The 21,231-nt window shown below is 46.1% G+C and overlaps 1 protein-coding gene across 2 annotated transcripts in view; it reads right to left on the bottom strand.

The window, feature by feature from the left end:
- Positions 1-21,231, bottom strand: part of SUSD3 (sushi domain containing 3) — a 113,705-nt gene that overhangs the window by 28,033 nt on the left and 64,441 nt on the right. For both annotated transcript variants that reach the window (XM_066594592.1, XM_066594593.1), the window contains exon 2: positions 7,948-8,136. In XM_066594592.1, the coding sequence (XP_066450689.1) occupies positions 7,948-8,136 (189 nt within the window). The remainder of the gene's footprint in view (positions 1-7,947; positions 8,137-21,231) is intronic.

Here is a 21,231-nt window from a genome sequence, read left to right on the forward strand (position 1 = left end):
TAGCTCAAGTGTGCCTCTAGTGGTAGAGCATAGAAATAAAAATGCAAAGACAGAAGATGTAGTCAGTGAAGACCATAAGGTCCAAAATAGAAGGAAAGGTGAGCAGTTGCACAGAGTTCAGGAGAAACCTATATAGATGCATGCTAACATGGATAGTCTTTTGAAAGACAAAATGATTGCAGTAGAAACATGTCATGCAGCAAATAAAAGATATGCAAGGCAGTTAAAAAAGGAAGCTACCATCAATGACTTTGTACGGTTGAAGTCAGAAACTGAGGTCATATTAAAAGAGAATGAGCATCCCAGAAAATTAGCTAAAGCTGAAGCTGATCACAGGTTGTTACTGGAACAGCAAACCGCTCTTTGTATGCAAGACTTGGAAGAATTTAGAAGTGAAAAAAAGAAATATGAGGGATAGCTTTCAAAAGCCCATAAGAAGATGGAAGATCTCAGAATGCAAATGGAGTTAGAGGTGACCCAGTTGAAGAAAATCTAAGAGGAGAAAGCTAAAGTGCATGAAACCCAAGTGTAGGAGATCTGACAGAAACATGCACAAGCTATGGTGGAACTATCCAAACACCTAGGGCAAACTAAACAGGCTCTGGAAAGGGAGAGTAATGAGTTGACCAATGAGGTAAAGGTTCTTCTGCAAGACAAGAGTGACTCTAAACACAAGAGAAAAAGGGTAGAGACTCAACTCCAAGAGCTACAAATAAAAATCACTGAATGTGACTAATTACAGGCAGAGCTGTCTGAGAAGGTGAACAGACTGCAGGTGGAATTAGAAGCTCAGATTCAAAATTCTCAGAAATTGATGCAAGAAGAAATTAGTCAAGCTTGATCTGAATACTGGGCTGAAACAAATGAAAGATGAGAGGAATGTATTCTGTGGGCAACTAAAGGAAGATAGAGAAAGCAAGAAAATGTTATCAAAGCAGATTTCAACATTTCAGGCTCAGGTGTTAGATATGAAAGAAAAAATGGAGAAGAATACTGCGTCCTTGAACTCTGTTGAAGAGCAGAAGAGAAAAATTCAAAAATAATTTGAAGCTACAAATCAGCCGTATGAAGAAAAAGCAGCTGCTTATGATAAACTAGAGAAGACTAAAAATAGATGTCAGTGGAAAATACAAGATATTAGTGGGGAACTTGATAACCAATGTCAGATTGTGTCCAACCTAGAGAAGAAACAGAAGAAGTTTGAGTTGCTTGGTGAGGAGAACACCATTTCTGCAAAAGATGCGAGCGAACATGACCATGCTGATGCAGAGGCTCGTGAAAAAGAAACCAAAGTGCTCATCTTACCACACACCCTGAAAGAGGCCCTTGAAAGGAGGGCTGAAGTAGAACTGCTTAACAAGCGTTTACGCGTGGAAATGCAAGACGTGGTGAGCACCAAGAAGGATGCTGAAAAGAGAACTCTGGTACAAGAAAAGTCAAAGAGTGTGTTTCAACAGTCAGTAGAAGAAATGAAGACCCTTTTGAAGGATCATAAAAATGAGTTACAAACAACAAAGTATGCCAAATTATGCTTAGAAGGTAGCCTGGGAGCTTCAGGCAAATAGCTTGTGAAAACTAAAGTCTTGAAGCAACAAATCACTCCTGTAAACAATGGTAGAGAAGAAGATATTCAGAAACTGCATGATGTGCAGGAGCAACTGAAGAGTTGCCAAAAGAGATGGCGGGCACTGAAAAACCTGCTGCTGTGTCAGCGGATTTGCAAGCTTAAGAAAATGGCATGGAGGTTGTAGAGACGCTGAAAGACAATGAGGGGGTGCTCAGTTTCATATAACATGAAGAGCATTGTAGAGAGAACATAACATGTAGAGATCCCCGAGCATGAAGCTTTGACCCCAGGATTAGGTCCTGTGATAGGCCCTACTGCCTTTATCAGATGCAGGGGGGAATATGTGGCAAGGCAGTACACAGAATAGCCTGCAGGGGGCTTAAGAACAGGCATGGGGAGGTGCTAATGTGCAGGGAAAGCTGTATGGGAGTGTTTGAAGGAGTTAAAACCTCCAGACATATTGAGTTTGGCTGATGAAAGCCAGAGCAGAGCTGCTGCTGAAGCTACTCCCTTTGTAGAGAAGCTGGAAGGAGGCTGAAAGCTTGAGGTCCATGGTAGACCAGGCTGTGGTACAGCAACGAGTTTGACAATGAAGGACCCCCTAGACTGACACCCGGTTGGGTATGCTGCTGGATAGTGCTATGACGTGTAGTGGCGCTAAGCCACTGTGTTAGATAGGAGAGAATCCTATGTCAGTTAGTAGCCAGACAGCTACGATTTATGTCATTTAAAGCATTTGTATACTGTGACTATAACAACCGTGGAAAGATTGTTACCCTTGTTTTTGTTTATGCTGCAATAAAAATGGACTTCCTAAGTTTTACCACCAAATCTAGCATGGACCTGGTTACTGAGGTGCAAACACCCATCTAGGTAGAGGAAAGATGGCGATCCTGAGAAGTGACAAATTCCCTAGATGTCACTAATATATATATATATATATATATATATATATATATATATATATATACAGTACATACACACTCTGGTCACTTTATCACTTCATTAGAGACATCAGCCCTTTTATGATTGGAGTTTCCCTGTATGGAAATTAGACCCATGTCCCTAGAGTGCAGCAACTAATTAAGTAAATTATCTGCTAATCAGTTTCACTGTGAATCCACATTAGAATGGGAACATTGAGTGATCTGAGTAACTTTGAATGTGGCCTGGTCATTAGTGCTAGAGTAGTTGGGGGTCAGGATTTCATACACTGTCAACTTCATGGGATTTTCTCATGCAACATTGTTGAAACAATCAGTTATAGGGGATCCCTGTGAACATAAACAACTTATTAACAAAAGGGGTCAGAGGAGGATGTCAAGAATCACTCTAACAATCTAGTGTTCCAACTAACATGTCCGAATACACACAACTTGTCATTTCTTAGCAGAGATCGACTATATCAGCAGATGACAAGTTTGAGTACAAATGCTGTCTTAGGCCTCCTATCCACGGGTGATTTCTCGCTGCGTTTCCTGTGGGGATAATCTGCACGCGGGTAACGCAGTGAACGATTTCCATAGGATAACTATGGAAAGCGCAGCACAAATGTCTACGAGCAGAAAAGTGCTTGCGATTTTCCGCTCGCGTTAAAAATCGCAGCATGCTGCGATTTGCCGCGATCATCCGCGATAAGCCTATCATTATAGATAGATTCATCACGGAAAATTGAGCGGAAAATCACGGTGCCAAAGTGCTCCCCGGCGGCGGCTCCTGCAGTGGAACTCTATGGTGGGATATCGCTACGCCCATGGACAGGCGGCCTAAGCGAAATAGAATAGCAAAACTCCAGTGGGAAAAAGTGCAATAATCAAATGATTGAGCAGTGAAAAAGTACCTCCTGGTCAGGTGAATACAGATTTTTGTTGCACCATGCTGATGGGAGGGTCAGAATTTGGCACAAGCAACCTGAATCAATGAACGCTTCCTGCAAGGTGTCAACAGTTCAGGTTGGTGGAGGTGGAGTAATGGATAGTATCTGGAATATTTTCTTGGATAGGTCATCAACAGTTTATTGGCTGGGGCCTACCACCCAATGTCAGCGCTGAGATACACAGCAATTGGAGCTGTGTCTAATGGCTGGTGCTTGTAACTGCAGGCAAAGCTGCCATTGATTTTAATGTGACCCCAGACTGCAGTTACAAGTGCTGGCCACTTGACAGGGGTCAGAGCAACAGCTTCCCCTCATTCCTATGTATCCCAGCACTTACAGCAGGGATTGCCCGAGGTCCCAAGCAGTGGACCCCAGCCGATCAACTATTGATGGCCTATGATAATAAATCATCAATAGTATTTTGCATGGAAAACCCTTTTAACACTATGTGCTAGCCAAAGAGCACATACAGAGATTGGGGCCAAAAGTTGATCAAGAGGAAGGCAAAAGCCCCCAATGAGGCAGAATCCAATTTAGCCTATTTGGGGGAAAAGTTCCTTCCCGCCTCCATACTGACAGTCAGAATAATCCCTGGATCAACGTTTGAAAGTTCCTACTTGAGCTGTGATGTCAGCAGATTGAGAATTTACTGGGTTTTCCACTGCTACTGCACTATGTCCATACCTAGAACCCTGCCACCATGTTATTACTCTATATAGTCAATATTTAATTGCAGGCGGTGTGCGCTCTATAATAAGTAGTAATCGTCTGCATCAAAGTGAACCTGCTTCTTATAGACAGTCTTTTAGCATTTACTCAATCGTAGATTGAATGGTTGTGCTATTAATATGCTGTTTTTCTCATTTTTACGCTTTTTTTTTTACTCTCAAAATTTTTACTGATCTGCATTTAACCTTCCTGCATCGTGTACTACAGTAAGCAGCGACAGATGGGTAGAGTACCGATGAGTCAGCGATGTAAAACAAACATCTTTCCCTTATCCACCTTATGCTTTAATAAAATGCTCCATAAACAGCATGTTTATTTAAAGAGGGTTTTTTCATTATGGACATTAACCCCTTGAATACGAATCCAATTTCGGATGTAAATGGATCATCCAAAGGGGTCTAATTGATTACCACAAATGGTCGAACTTTTATTGCTTGTAGATGGCATACCAAGTCAGCACCGGTCCCTTGGTTTTTTTAGGTGTCATTTTGAGATAGATATAAGTTAACATTATACACTTATTGTCAAAAAAACCCCAGAAGGAGTTGTCATTTTGCTGCAAAACCCTCTCACCATATACTTGTTTTAGAGGTTTAATTTAAAGGTTTATAGGGAATTTTTCAAAGAATATTGAATCAAAGGTTGGTTTGTGGTGAGGTTATATGTTGTAATGGCAGTGGTTGGCAGGTGGTAGGGTCCTTGGAGTTGGTTCAAAATTGGTTGGAGGGAGTCAGGTGTGTATGGCCTCATCTTCACTACTTCCCCTTTGATCCTATATAATTGTAGTTGGGTCTGGTGCTTTTGTGGGAGTCCCTCAGAGCCGGTAGCCTTTCAAAAATTAGTCATTTACTGTGGTTATTGGTGCCTCCAAGCTGGTGGGTGCTGCTGGGGGTAAAAAAGTTTACTGTATAATTAATTTAAGCACCAGATTTTGCAGCTCCAAGGACCTCCCCTTCTATTTAATAGAATGCTGATAAGATTTTTTTATATTGTTTAATGTTGTCAAACAAAATGGCTGCTGTGGCCAAAATGATCCAAAATATACAGTGTCTGTACTTTTATTGTCTGGATTAGAAGAAGGAAGGGGGAGGGAGCAAAGAAGGCTTATGTAATCTGAAGGGGACTGATGCATGACTCTGCTATATCTGCATCATGTAGCTTTATAACCCAATAGACAGGGAGGAACATTTATACCATCTTAGGGCTTAGTCAGACGGGCGTTTTTTGCCGCGATTTGCGGATCGCATGACGGATGCGCATCCGCAAATCGCGTGACCGGTGCGCGCAAGTCGCCCGCAAATCGCCCGAAAATCTGCTCCTAGCCGCGTTTCATTAGAAACGGGCCGGAGCTGTCCAGCGCATTGCATTCAATGGAGACGGCAATACAGCCGTCTCCATTGAAAGCAATGCGCTGCGGGCGAGCCCGGGATGAATTGTCGGTAAGGGCTTAAATATATAAGCCCTTACCTGCAATTCATCCTAAAATGTGTTAAAATAAAAAAAAATTGCATTCTCACCTTCTGCCGGCAGCTCCGAGCGGCCGTCCTGCAGTGGGTGTGAAGGGGGTGTGAGTCAGACCTGCCCCCTGATTGGCTCAGCGCTGAGCCAATCAGAGGCATGCCTCACTCACACCCATTCATGAATTCATGAATGGATGTGAGTCAGACCTGCCCCTGATTGGCTCAGCGCTGAGAGGCAGCAGTCACTCACCCATTCATGAATTCATGAATGGGTGTGTGAGTGAAACCGGCCTCTGATTGGTCAGGCTGTGACCAATCAGAGGCAGATCATTCAGCAGGCGGGGATTTTAAAGCCCCGCCGGCTGAATAGTGCCGAGAAGCAGTTCAGGAGAACTGACAGCGGCCGCGGCTGGACTCTGGCTGCAGCGGAAAGGTGAGTATACAATTTTTTTTTATTTTAACACATTTTAGCATGAATTGCAGGGAAGGGTTTATATATTTAACCCCTTCCCGACAATTCACCCTGCGCACGCCGGCAGCCCATTGCTTTCAATGGAGCGGCTGTATTGCCGCTCCATTGAATTCAATGGGCAAAAATCGTTCTTCTCTGCCACAGCTGTTACAGCTGTGGCAGAGAAGAATGATTTGTCTTCTATATGTTCTCAATGGGGTCGGCGCTGCTGCCGCCGGCCCCATTGAGCGCATATACAGAAGCGAACAGAAATCGCAGATCGCAGATAGGTGCGATCTGCAATTTTTTGTTCTATAATTTTTCGGACGAGCGCATAAAAAGCGCTCATGTGTCCGATACCATTGCGAAGCAATGGTTTTAAAAAATCGCCGGACGCATGCGCATGCGCAAATCGCGGCAAAAAACGCCCGTCTGACTAAGCCCTTAAAAGGACATTTTTAAACCAGGGCTATCATCCCACCTCAGTTGATGACCAAATCACCAGAGCCACCAGGATACCCGGAAATCAACTACTCCAATACACAGCGAAGGAAGAAAACGGACGTGTACCTCTAGTAGTGACCTACAATTCATTGCTAGAGGTACTAAGGAAAACCGCAAAGACACTCCATCACACCCTACCCTGAAAACCATATTCCCGGACCCTCTCCTCCTATGTTACAGGCAACATCCAAATTTGAGGAACTTTATAATCAGGAGTGCATTGCCCTCTTACACACAAAAAGAACTTATCCCTGCAATGTAAAGAGCTGTAAGACCTGCTCACATGTACTGACTGTGAACACACAGCAGGACTATAAGATCCTGGGGACAGTCACATGTTCCACGTCTGATGTTGTGTACCTGATGCTGTGCAGTAAATGTCCTGTTGGGGGCCTTTATGTTGGGGAAGCAGGACTAAAACTGAAAGCGAGAATGAGATCTCATCGCCACACAATTAAAGAGAGAAAGACAGAATTACCTGTGGCGGAACACTTTTCTAGTCACGGACACAACATTGAACATGTGAAAGTCACCATATTAAAAGGCAATTTAAAAAATCACAAAGCCATTTAAATTTGGAAGTACAAGTTTATAACAACCTTTGACACTTTCAATAGAGGCCTAAATTCTTCAAGCGGATTCATGCGTGACTGGGAAGTATGAGAAATCCATAGCACAGGTAACACTCTGGCCTGGTGACCCCTAACACTAATTCAGAGGCCATAAAACTTTTCCAACTTCATCAGTGGACTATTTAAGTATTTATTTATTTCTCTACTCATCCTGTTCTGGTATTTTTTCAAGTGCAAATTAATCACATCATGTCTGTGCCTTGTCATATGTGTGTGTGTATATATATATATATATATATATATATATATATATATATATATATGCATGCCTCTTTGGATCTATTCCATTATTCCTGGGGAAGAGTAGGTTCAAAAGCTCACTATAACATCATGTATTTTTGTTAGCCATTAAAAGGTATCATATCTACAAGATTACTTGGTTCCTCTTACTGAGAACAATCACATTTTGCTTTATAACCTATAATATAGGAACCTACATTGATCACAAACGCACTCCTCTATGGTGTTATTGCTCCTTGGGGTACCTAGGTCTGCAAAGGAGTCATATACATAGGTAAGATATTTTTTATTACGACTATTTGCAAAATTACTTAATTAAAAAAATTATTAGGTTTCATTCGAGCATAACCTTAACTGTAATGCTGGAGTGTTAATATAAAGCTCAAGGTCAACAGTGAAACAACTAGTTTTAGTTCTGTTACTGAAAAATAAACTATAAAATGACTGATTTAAAAAAAAAAAAAAAAGAATAAAAAATGATCCCTTACGTTTACAAGAAGGAGCTCCAGCTGTCCACAAGGTGTTGTTTCCTCTCCAGATACAGGTCGTTAAACCTTCTCCAACCAACTGATAAGAAGAAGAGCACTGAAACATGATTACTGTCCCAACTGAAGAGCCATTTCCGTACACAATGTGGAAGGAACCAGACTCCGGCGGCACAATCTTTTTACACTGACCTAAAAACAAGCAAAGAGAAAAGCTACAATGATTGCTAGGATTTCAGATAATCAATAAACAGGAGTCTGAGCGTGTAGACTATGAATACGAGGTCATCTCTAAGTACAGTAGTTTCATGCTACACTAAGCGGAAAGTTTCTATAAAGCCATTTGAAATGTTCCTGGCCTTTTTTTCTTGGAGCGCTGCACATTATGACCTGCATGTTTGCATCTATAACACATTGTTACTTTGCTTTCTTGTATGGGCAAAACAGAAGGTTTTAAAAAAAAATGCCAGATTTATTGGACTCAAAAGAAGAATCTTGGGTCAATTAGTCGTGGCTAAATATGGTGACTGCTCATTTTATGCACTTTCATTGTTATTCCCTGGGACAAATGGAAAGAGGTATTTCACACATATCAGATAATAGTCGTTTAGGTACGGGATAGTTGATGAATGTCAGATGGAGGGGGTTGGATTTTTTTGGACTCCTTACGTTATGGTGATACTAGAAATGTTAATGGCTGGAATGCCCCTGTACTTCACAATCATTTCAGTGGCCATAGGGGTTGTCACCCAAATGAACAGTGTTATAATTCCTATTGAGCATGCTGCAGTTCACTGAATTGTTGGAGTTGGGAGGAACAAAAGTCTAGGTTCCTGATAAGTCTGCTTTAATAAATATATGTATATTGGAGCATCTTTTATTAGAATTCTGTGTTTCTTTGTTGTCCCCCCTGGAAATGTACGAATAAATAAAAATTTGTCAATTTGGAGTTACCACTTCCTTTGTCAGTGTGGTGATGGCGCTGCAGAGTCATTGTACCATCTTCCTTTTGAAATACTAAATTTCATAGAGGAGCATTGCATGGCCTATATGTCTCTTTTTGCCTACTTGCCCTCTTCAAAGGAAGAAACAGTGCCCCTCCCAACTCATGTCACAGGAATCCAGCCAGCCCAAACCCTACTGAACACTGATGTTAGGTAATAACCCTGGTACATGGTTATCTTCTCCTTATGGAGACGATTCTGGTATGTCTTATATCCTTAGTCATGTTGTAAGGCCTGTTAGAAGGTTGAACATTAACTTATAGGGAAGGTAGCATTGTATCTTCTTGCATTTGCATACAAAAATTCCCAGAGGAGCATCACACAGCCTGTAAGTCTCCTTGTGTCTACTTGATGCTCTCCACAAGGAGAAGCGGTACTCCTCCCAAGCTTCACATATATTTAAGCACTTCCTATAAGTGCTTAAATTGTCAGGCTGTTTTGGATATACACTGTTGAAAATTGTTGTTGTAATGTAATGTCGATGTATTTATACATTTTCAGAAGGAATAATAGAGATATTGCACAAAGCAAAGTTCAAAGGGAAATTGTTTCAAAATTGATATTTCATGGAACATACAAGAATTTACTAAAATGGGCATTTCAAGAATCATTAAAGAACTAAAGGTAGTGCAAGATGTAATTTAATCTTAAAGGGGTTTTCTGGGACTAGTTGATCAATAGGGGCCTGCCGCTCAGTGTCCCTGCCGATCAGCTGATTCTTTGGACCACCTCTCAGTGCAGTGGGCTAGACATCGACATTGCTGAAAGTGTTAAAGCTGGCTTCACTCTCGTTGAAATCAATGGGAACGCTACCATTACACTGGCTTGTCATTGTCGTAAGGACCAGATGTCTGACCTTGACCGTAATGAGGAGCTGGAAGTGTTATAGAATGCAGTGCTCCCATTAATATCAATGGGAGTGAAGCTAGCTATTACATTTCCTCCCCTCACCATCTTTGATGACACCTGGCCCATTCCACTGACAGTGGGCTGAATAATCAGTGGGGATCCTAAGCGGCAGGCCCCTGTTGATCAACTTCTGATGACCTATTTTGACAATAGATCATCAATAATTAAATACACCTTTAATATCAGGGCTAACATCAGGAAAACTCTGATGCATTGCTAAATAAACTCAATTAAAACAGGTATATTATGTAATTCAATAATGCACAAGCAGTGATAAAATTTACATTTTAATATTTAATGCAGATATACATGAAATTCAGGTTTCTGATCACATCACACTAGACCTTTCAAATGTAGAGAAAATATGTGCTTGACATCATAAAATAACTCAAGGATCCTCTTCTGTATCAGATATGTTAGAGGTAATTACCTATAAGATTACATTTTGCTTCATTAATTGAGTCAAGCGGAAGAATCAATGAAGTCTAGATAAGTCAAGAGGGATAAACTGAGAGCTGAATATAATACCTTCAATCATGAAGTCAATGTGTCACCCCAGTAGGAGTCTCAGAACTTGATCTGGATATAAGATAAACTGTGACACAACCTTTTGACGGTTCTCCTAGAAGATAATCTGCCACCAGTACAGCTCCTTTTAATTTAGGGCATAGACGATAAGACAGTGGGTACTCCTGCTACAAAGCACACCTTATATAAAGTGCTGTAGATAAGGCCACATGGCAGTCAATCAGCTGAGCCATATGGTTAATTACCATACAGAACATGCTTTCTGGTGGCATCCCAAAATGTGACTTGCTGCAGAGGAGTTCACTGAATGCAGAAGTACCGACTCATCTCAAAATGTGACTTGCTGCAGAGTTCACTGAATGCAAAAGTACCAACTCATCTCAAAATGTGACTTGCTGCAGAGGAGTTCACTGTATGCAGAAGTACCTACTGACTTGTTTTACTTATTTTATGACCCCCTAAAAAAAAGAGTCAAAATTATAGGAAAGCAGTTCAAGTGGAACCTTCTCATGTAACTAGTGTAGTAGTGCCGTGTACAGAATGGTCTGCATAGGTTGATAGACAGGCATTCTGATACCTGCAGAGAGAGACAACACCTGTGGGTGTGGCAGGAGGTGAGATAAAAGGATCAGCTCCAGCCACACTCAGGAAGGAGAAAGCTGGCTACGAGCCAGAGAGGCTGTAGGAGCAGCCATAAGGACTGGGAGCCTGAGGTGCGGATCAGTTTGGCCCCATCACCTGTCTGATAGAGGAGGATGCCCTCTAGACGCCCCAGGTGGGGTTAGTGACAGAGACTCTGTGGGCTGTGAACCCTGGACATTATGTGCTGTACAAGTTTGCTGTTGCATCTTTAATGTTTGCTGTGATGTGGAATAAAAGTAGCCGGCACCAGATTTTAAAAAGTTCCTGTCTCTGGAGTGTTTGTACACGTCAGGTGCCCATTCCCGATAAAGAGGTTGGCGATACAAGAGGCGATTAAACCCAGCTTGCCACACTAGCTTGAACAAATGTCTGGCTGGCATGATCTAAGACCTAGGTTGTCAATTTATGGCAGGTGCTCAGCAGCGACACATACCATATCTTCAAGGGGTATTCATACTGTCATGCCATGCTTTTGTAGTGCAAGTGTGGTGTTACACTAATATTGGAGAAAGCAGGCAGAGACAAAATGGTGCAGCAAAACAAAGACTCTTAACTTCTGTACATGATGTATACAATTTTGCTCTATAGGAGGGCACATCATGCTTGTCACATTGCACAACACATACAGGGTGGAATCAACAACACACAAGCCTAGCGCCTACAAGGATACAATCTCTAATGGTCCCCAGGTTATAATGGGGGCGCTCATGGGTCTTTCCTCTCATTGGCTGCTCTATCTAGTGCACGTGGATTTCCCAGCACTCCTCTGGGCTAGCATTCTCTTGAAGTTGTTACCACCATGTCCTACAGACTTAGTTGTTTCTTCTGTTGATCTACTACACCACATTTTCTGCTACATCTCACCCACCTCTCACTGCAGCCAGTCACTACAGTCATCATGACTTGGTCTACTGCTGTTTCATCATCAATCTTTGTGCAGCATCTGGGGAGCAGGCCCACAGCCGAGGAGATAGGGCCTTGGGTAGGTAGGGCTTTGTCACAGGAGTCTACCATATGCTTCCCTGGGGGCAGCACAGGACCCAAGCAAGTTACTGCCGGGGGATTTTCACAGGCAAAACCCAACCCGCGATTTAACTTGCAGTTCTTGTTGTCACAGGTGACACCACCGTTCCATCCTCTGCGGTGAATCCAGAAATTGTAATAAATGAGTCCACTCACACAGGGATAATTTTCTGAGCAAAACCGAAAATGGTCACTAGAGCTTGTTTACTTGTGTAAAATATTGAACAGTCCATAAACGTAACATCAGCCAGCATAACACAGGTGCCAAACAGAATAGTGGTGTGACAGGGAGGATTCTCAGGATGGCAGAAGAAGCCACAGTCCTAGTTATCTGTGGGATTCTGCTCCCGGCGACTCTCTTTACTCTCTCTCTCTCCAGCTCTCTACCAGTACACACTCACATTTCGAAGTTGCACTCAGCGTTGTGTGGCAACTCCTCTCTCACTCTCAATATGGCTTAGTAATGCCGAGGCTTCTTGGGTGAAGTCAGCCATCACTCAGTCTCTTCCATCTTGGGGTCCTCCTAATATTAGGCACAGTTTCTTCTACTCATTAAAAATTCCTGTCTTCCCAAGACTCCAACTCACTTACTTACACAGACTTGTAGACTGACTTCACTCCACACTCCCTTCTGCAAGAAGACCCTTGCATTACACCTTGCAAAACACATATACATAGCATGATCACATGACTTACAACGTGATACATTTCTCAGACATAACCCATTCAGTGCTGCAGAGGTGCAATACACATCAAATGCATACACATAGAAGACACTGACAATACAAAGGCACGACACAAACACTTTCACATTTATGGAGGGGACCCGATAACTCTGGCCACTACAATTGCAGTGGGGCAGAAGACTCCCTCTCCTCCCACGAGACAATGCTCCCACATTCTAGGCTGCCTGATTGTCAGCACCCCTACTTCAGTTCTCATGTGTGAAGTGTGCATCACTGCATGGGGGAGCTGGATCCCAATGCTCAGAGCACCTGTGTCACTGCAGAGAATGGAGCTTGCAGCTAGGATTGTAAGAGTGGCCACAGCTACTCATTCTTCTTACAATTTTTTATAAGTGTAACGAAGTATGTGAAAATAGTTTCCAGGGTACTTAGTAACATACATAGTATGTTAGGCTGAAGGGAAATAATGTCCGCCTAGTTCAGCCTGTATCCACCCCCCACTCCCCGTTGTTGATCCAGAGGAATGCAAAAAAACCCCAATAAGGTAGAAGCCAACGTAGCCCATTGGGGGGAAACAATCCTTCCCGACTCCATAAAGGCAGTCAGTATAATCCCTGGATCAGAGTTTTGAAAGTCCCTACCTGACTCCAAAGACCCAGATCAACAACCCTGCTGGTTATTTAATGTCTATATCCTGTAATATCGCAGCGCTCTAGAAAGGCATCTCGTCCCCTCTTAAAGGGGTTGTCGCGCGAAATCAAGTGGGGTTAAGCACTTCTGTATGGCCATATTAATGCACTTTGTAATATACATCGTGCATTAAAAATGAGCCATACAGAAGTTATTCACTTACCCGCTCCGTTGCTAGCGTCCCCGTCGCCATGGTTCCGTCTAAGTTCGGTGTCTTCTTGCTTTTTTAGACGCGCTTGCGCTGTGCGGTCTTCTCCCTTCGGCTCCGCTCGGCAGCATCGGCTTTTTGGCTCCGCCCCCTTGTACGCGTCATCGCGTAGCTCCGCCCCATGACGCGTGCCGGTTCCAGCCTCCTGATTGGCTGGAATCGGCATGTGATGGGGGCGGAGCTACGCGATGACGTGTACAAGGGGGCAGAGCCAAAACGCCGATGCTGCCGAGCGGAGCCGAAGGGAGAAGACCGCACAGCGCAAGCGCGTCTAAAAAAGCAAGAAGACACCGAACTTAGACGGAACCATGGCGACGGGGACGCTAGCAACGGAGCAGGTAAGTGAATAACTTCTGTATGGCTCATATTTAATGCACGATGTACATTACAAAGTGCATTAATATGGCCATACAGAAGTGTATAACCCCACTTGATTTCGCGAGACAACCCCTTTAAACTCCTCCATCGATTTTGCCATCACCACGTCCTCAGGCAGAGAGTTCCACCTGAGAACGTGGTGATGGCAAAATCGATCTTGATGCAATTTCTTTAAGTACAAGTTTCTTGGTTGAGCAACTTGAGGAATGCTGTTCTATAGCCAAGGTTCTCACTCTTGGCCAAAACAGTTTGATAATAAAACTGTATGATTATTATGAAGGGGAATGAGACTAGCTTAGGAAAACAAAAGTACAGATGAAATTCATGCAGCTACTGTACAATACATGAAAAGAATATATAAAAAGTAGTCTAACACTAATAATAGTATTCACTGAAAATCATATCCTTTATCGAATCATGAAATTAATCAGCACAGAATTATTGACTTAGGGAGGGACTATTCACACTGCAAATCTCCAAACATATACGTCAAAAATATCTATAGAGTCTCATTCACCCAACAGATGTCAAAAAGTGCCCTTTTGGCTTCTTTCTAGCTAGTATACATTGCTATATCTATTTCGACTGTATGGAATTGTGTAGTTGACTACACTATTCCATACAGAGGCATATAGTAAAAAAAACATTCACAGCATGCTCAGTGTCACTTTGGCATTGAACGGCAACATGAGCACTTCTCTGCTGGTGTGTGGATGGACTGGTGAGCTGGGAGGCATGTCTCCCAGACAGCCAATCAGTGCCAGTCTGTAAACATTTATTCCGACTACTCCTCACAGAAGGCGCCGCTTATACATCTTGTTTGAAAGTACTTCTGCTCAAGTCGGCAGCTTCTATTTTGTTCCTCATTTCATATCAGTCTGTTTGGCTTTAAGTGTAATTTGGGGTGTTATTACACTATTGGTTGACTATTGGTTGTTTATTAGAGATGAGCGAGCACCAAAATGCTCGGGTGCTCGTTACTCGGTACGAACTTTTCGCGATGCTCGAGGGTTCGTTTCGAATAACGAACCCCATTGAAGTCAATGGGCGACCCGAGCATTTTTGTATTTCGCCGATGCTCGCTAAGGTTTTCATGTGTGAAAATCTGGACAATTCAAGAAAGTGATGGGAACGACACAGCAACGGATAGGGCAGGCGAGGGGGCTACGTGTTGGGCTCCAACCCCATTTCACAGGTCCCACTATTAAGCCACAATAGCGGCAAGAGTGGGCCCCCCCCCTCCCAAAAACTTTTACTTCTGAAAAGCCCTCATTAGCATGGCATACCTTTGCTAAGCACCACACTACCTCCAACAAAGCACAATCACTGCCTGCATGACACTCCACTGCCACTTCTCCTGGGTTACATGCTGCCCAACCCCCCCCCCACCCCCCCACAGCGCACACCAAAGTGTCCCTGCGCAGCCTTCAGCTGCCCTCATGCCACACCACCCTCATGTCTATTTAGAAGTGCGTCTGCCATGACGAGGAACCGCAGGCGCACACTGCAGAGGGTTGGCATGGCTAGGCAGCGACCCTCTTTAAAAGGGGCGGGGCGATAGCCCACAATGCTGTACAGAAGCAATGAGAAATAGAATCCTGTGCCACCGCCATCAGGAGCTGCACACGTGGGCATAGCAATGGGGAACCTATGTGCCACACACTATTCATTCTGTCAAGGTGTCTCTGCATGCCCCAGTCAGACCGGGCTTTTTAATTCATAGACACAGGCAGGTACAACTTCCTATTGTGAAGTCCCTGTCGACCGACAGCATGGGTGGCTCCCTGGAACCCACCGGCGATACACAAAAATATCCCATTGCAGTGCCCAACACAGCTGAGGTAGTAATGTCGTGCTTAATGCAGGTGGGCTTCGGCCCACACTGCATGCCCCAGTCAGACTGGGGTTCTTTACAAGTGGAAACAGATGCATTTATAATTCCCTGTGGACCCACAGCATGGGTGGGTGCCAGGAAGCCACCAGCGGTACATAGAAATATCCCATTGCATTGCCCAACACAGCTGAGGTAGTAATGTTGTGCTTAATGTAGGTGGGCTTCGGCCCACACTGCATGCCCCAGTCTGACTGGGGTTCTTTACAAGTGGAAACAGATGCATTTATAATTCCCTGTGGACCCACAGCATGGGTGGGTGCCAGGAAGCCACCGGCGGTACATAGAAATATCCCATTGCATTGCCCAACACAGCTGAGGTAGTAATGTTGTGCTTAATGCAGGTGGGCTTCGGCCCACACTGCATGCCCCAGTCTGACTGGGGTTCTTTACAAGTGGACACATGTAGGTTAAACTCCGTGTGCACCTACAGCATGGGTGGCTCCCTGGAACCCACCGGCGGTACACAAAAATATCCCATTGCATTGCCCAACACAGCGGATGTAACGTCAGCTGTAATGCAGGTGGGCTAAAAATTCATTTGATTACACTGTAGGCGAGGGCCCACAAAAATTGCTGAATCAACAGTACTAATGTACATCAAAAAAATTGGCCATGGCCAACCAAGAGGGCAGGTGAAACCCATTAATCGCTTTGGTTAATGTGGCTTAAGTGGTAACTAGGCCTGGAGGCAGCCCAGTTTAACGAAAAATTGGTTCAAGTTAAAGTTTCAACGCTTTTAAGAGCATTGAAACATATAAAAATTGTTTAGAAAAATTATGAGTGAGCCTTGTGGCCCTAAGAAAAATTGCCCGTTCAGCGTGATTACGTGAGGTTTCAGGAGGAGGAGCAGGAGGAGGAGGAGGAATATTAGACACAGATTGATGAAGCAGAAATGTCCCCGTTTTGGATGGTGAGAGAGAACGTAGCTTCCATCCGCGGGTGCAGCCTACGTATTGCTTACGTATCGCTGCTGTCCGCTGGTGGAGAAGAGAAGTCTGGGGAAATCCAGGCTTTGTTCATCTTGATGAGTGTTAGCCTGTCGGCACTGTCGGTTGACAGGCGGGTACGCTTATCTGTGATGATTCCCCCAGCCGCACTAAACACCCTCTCCGACAAGACGCTAGCCGCAGGACAAGCAAGCACCTCCAGGGCATACAGCGCTAGTTCAGGTCACGTGTCCAGCTTCGACACCCAGCAGTTGTAGGGGGCAGAGGCGTCACCGAGGATGGTCGTGCGATCGGCTACGTACTCCCTCACCATCCACAGTGCTCCCGCCGACTCAGCCTTGACTGGGGAGCGGTGACACAGTCTTGCTGTGGAGCCATAAAGCTGGCCAGGCCCTTAAAGACTGTTGCACTGCCTGGGCTGTACATGCTGCTCGATCTACGCACCTCCCCTGCTACCTGGCCCTCGGAACTGCGCCTTCTGCCACTACCGCTGTCGGATGGGAATTTTACCATCAGCTTGTCCGCCAGGGTCCTGTGGTATAGCAACACTCTCGAACCCCTTTCCTCTTCGCGAATGAGAGTGGGAAGGTTCTCCTTATAGCGTGGGTCGAGCAGTGTGTACACCCAGTAATCCGTAGTGGCCAGAATGCGTTGAATGCGAGGGTCACGAGAAAGGCATCCTAACATGAAGTCAGCCATGTGTGCCAGGGTACCTGTACGCAACACATGGCTGTCCGCACTAGGAAGATCACTTTCAGGATCCTCCTCCTCCTCCTCCTCCTCCTCCTCAGGCCATACACGCTGAAATGATGACAGGCAAGCAGCATGGGTACCGTCAGCAGTGGGCCAAGCTGTCTCTTCCCCCTCCTCCTCATCCTCCTCATGCTCCTCCTCCTCCTCCTGAACGCGCTGAGATATAGACAGGAGGGTGCTCTGACTATCCAGCGACATACTGTCTTCCCCCGGCTCTGTTTCCGAGCGCAAAGCGGCTGCCTTTATGGTTTGCAGGGAAGTTCTTAAGATGCATAGCAGAGGAATGGTGACGCTAATGATTGCAGCATCGCCGCTCACCACCTGGGTAGACTGCTCAAAGTTTCGAAGGACCTGGCAGATGTCTGCCAACCAGGCCCACTCTTCTGAAAAGAATTGAGGAGGCTGACTCCCACTGCGCCGCCCATGTTGGAGTTGGTATTCCACTATAGCTCTACGCTGCTCATAGAGCCTAGCCAACATGTGGAGCGTAGAGTTCCACCGTGTGGGCACGTCGCACAGCAGTCGGTGCACTGGCAGATTAAAGCGATGTTGCAGGGTGCGCAGGGTGGCAGCGTCCGTGTGGGACTTGCGGAAATGTGCGCAGAGCCGGCGCACCTTTACGAGCAGGTCTGACAAGCGTGGGTAGCTTTTCAGAAAGCGCTGAACCACCAAATTAAAGACGTGGGCCAGGCATGGCACGTGCGTGAGGCTGCTGAGCTGCAGAGCCGCCACCAGGTTACGGCCGTTGTCACACACGACCATGCCCGGTTGGAGGCTCAGCGGCGCAAGCCAACGGTCGGTCTGCTCTGTCAGACCCTGCAGCAGTTCGTGGGCCGTGTGCCTCCTATCTCCTAAGCTGAGTAGTTTCAGCACGGCCTGCTGACGCTTGCCCACCGCTGTGCTGCCACGCCGCGCGACACCGACTGCTGGCGACGTCCTGCTGCTGCTGACACATCTAGATTGCGAGACAGAGGTTGAGGAGGAGGAGGAGGAGGGTGCTTTAGTGGAAGAAGCATACACCGCCGAACATACTACCACCGAGCTGGGGCCCGCAATTCTGGGGGTGGGTAGGACGTGAGCGGTCCCAGGCTCTGACTCTGTCCCAGCCTCCACTAAATTCACCCAATGTGCCGTCAGGGAGATGTAGTGGCCCTGCCCGCCTGTGCTTGTCCACGTGTCCGTAGTTAAGTGGACCTTGCCACTAACCGCATTGGTGAGGGCGCGTACAATGTTGCGGGAGACGTGGTCGTGCAGGGCTGGGACGGCACATCGGGAAAAGTAGTGGCGACTGGGAACTGAGTAGCGCGGGGCCGCCGCCGCCGCCATCATAGCTTTGAAGGACTCCGTTTCCACAACCCAAACGGCAGCATCTCAAGGCTGATAAATTTGGCTATGTGGACGGTTAACGATTGAGCGTGCGGGTGCGTGGCGGCGTACTTGCGCTTCCGCTCAAAGACTTGCGCTAGCGACGGCTGGACGGTGCGGTGCGAGACATTGCTGGATTGGGCCGAGGACAGCGGAGGTGAGGGTGTGGGTGCAGGCCATGAGACGGTCGTGCCTGTGTCCTGAGAGGGGGGTTGGATCTCAGTGGCAGGTTGGGGCACAGGGGGAGAGGCAGCGGTGCAAACCGGAGGCGGTGAACGGCCTTCGTCCCACCTTGTGGGGTGCTTGGCCATCATATGTCTGCGCATGCTGGTGGTGGTCAGGCTGTTGGTGGTGGCTCCCCGGCTGATCTTGGCGCGACAAAGGTTGCACACCACTGTTCGTCGGTCGTCAGGCGTCTCTGTGAAAAACTGCCAGACCTTAGAGCACCTCGGCCTCTGCAGGGTGGCATGGCGTGAGGGGGCGCTTTGGGAAACACTTGGTGGATTATTCGGTCTGGCCCTGCCTCTACCCCTGGCCACCGCACTGCCTCTTGCAACCTGCCCTGCTGCTGCCCGTGCCTCCCCCTCTGAAGACCTGTCCTGTGTAGGCGTTGCACACCAGGTGGGGTCAGTCACCTCATCGTCCTGCTGCTCTTCCTCCGAATCCTCTGTGCGCTGCTCCCTCGGACTTACTGCCCTTACTACTACCTCACTGCAAGACAACTGTGTCTCATCGTCATCGTCCTCCTCACCCACTGAAAGGTCTTGAGACAGTTGCCGGAAGTCCCCAGCCTCATCCCCCGGACCCCGGGAACTTTCCAATGGTTGGGCACCAGTGACGATAAACTCCTCTGGTGGTAGAGGAACCACTGCTGCCCAATCTGAGCAGGGGCCCGAGAAAAGTTCCTGGGAGTGTTCCCGCTCCTGAGCATGTGTCATTGTAGTGGAGTGAGGAGGCTGGGAGGAAGGAGGAGCAGCAGACAGAGGATTCGGATTTGCAGCACTGGACGGCGCAGAACTCTGGGTGGACGATAGGTTGCTCGAAGCACTTTCTGCCATCCAGGACAGGACCTGCTCACACTGCTCATTTTCTAATAAAGGTCTCCCGCGTGGACCCATTAATTGGGCGATGAATGTGGGGACGCCAGAAACGTTCCTCTCTCCTAATCGCGCAGCAGTCGGCTGCGACACACCTGGATCAGGAGCTCGGCCTGTGCCCACACCCTCACTTGGCCCTCCGCGTCCTCGGCCGCGTCCACATCCTCTAGGCCTACCCCTACCCCTCAGCATGCTGTATTACCAGTGATTTGATTTCCCAGGCAGGAAATAAATTGGCGCAAGCCTGCAGGCCAAATATAATTTTTTCGCTTTTTTGCAAAGGGAAGGGCCCACTGCGGATATTCAATGAACAATACGTTTAATAACTGTGGTGTGGCCCTGAAAAAGTGTCACACAACTTTAGTGTAGCAGAGTTATTAACTCTGGCAGAGCAGGTATTTGCCAGTCAGGAAAGACAAAGGCGCAAGCCTGCAGTAAACCGTAGCTGGTTGCGTTTGATTTTTGTACGTTCTCCACGCAGCACACACGTACACGGAGACCTTAGGACTGACACAGGCAGGCCAAATATAATTTTTTCGCTTTTTTGCAAAGGGAAGGCCCCACTGCGGATATTCAATGAACAATACGTTTAATAACTGTGGTGTGGCCCTGAAAAAGTGTCACACAACTTTAGTGTAGCAGAGTTATTAACTCTGGCAGAGCAGGTATTTGCCAGTCAGGAAAGACAATGGCGCAAGCCTGCAGTAAACCGTAGCTGGTTGCGTTTGATTTTTGTACGTTCTCCACGCAGCACACACGTACACGGAGACCTTAGGACTGACACAGGCAGGCCAAATATACTTTTTTCGCTTTTTTGCAAAGGGAAGGCCCCACTGCGGATATTCAATGAACAATACGTTTAATAACTGTGGTGTGGCCCTGAAAAAGTGTCACACAACTTTAGTGTAGCAGAGTTATTAACTCTGGCAGAGCAGGTATTTGCCAGTCAGGAAAGACAATGGCGCAAGCCTGCAGTAAACCGTAGCTGGTTGCGTTTGATTTTTGTACGTTCTCCACGCAGCACACACGTACACGGAGACCTTAGGACTGACACAGGCAGGCCAAATATACTTTTTTCGCTTTTTTGCAAAGGGAAGGCCCCACTGCGGATATTCAATGAACAATACGTTTAATAACTGTGGTGTGGCCCTGAAAAAGTGTCA

Source organism: Eleutherodactylus coqui, chromosome 3, assembly GCF_035609145.1.
Source record: "Eleutherodactylus coqui strain aEleCoq1 chromosome 3, aEleCoq1.hap1, whole genome shotgun sequence".
In the NCBI taxonomy this organism is placed as follows: domain Eukaryota; kingdom Metazoa; phylum Chordata; class Amphibia; order Anura; family Eleutherodactylidae; genus Eleutherodactylus; species Eleutherodactylus coqui.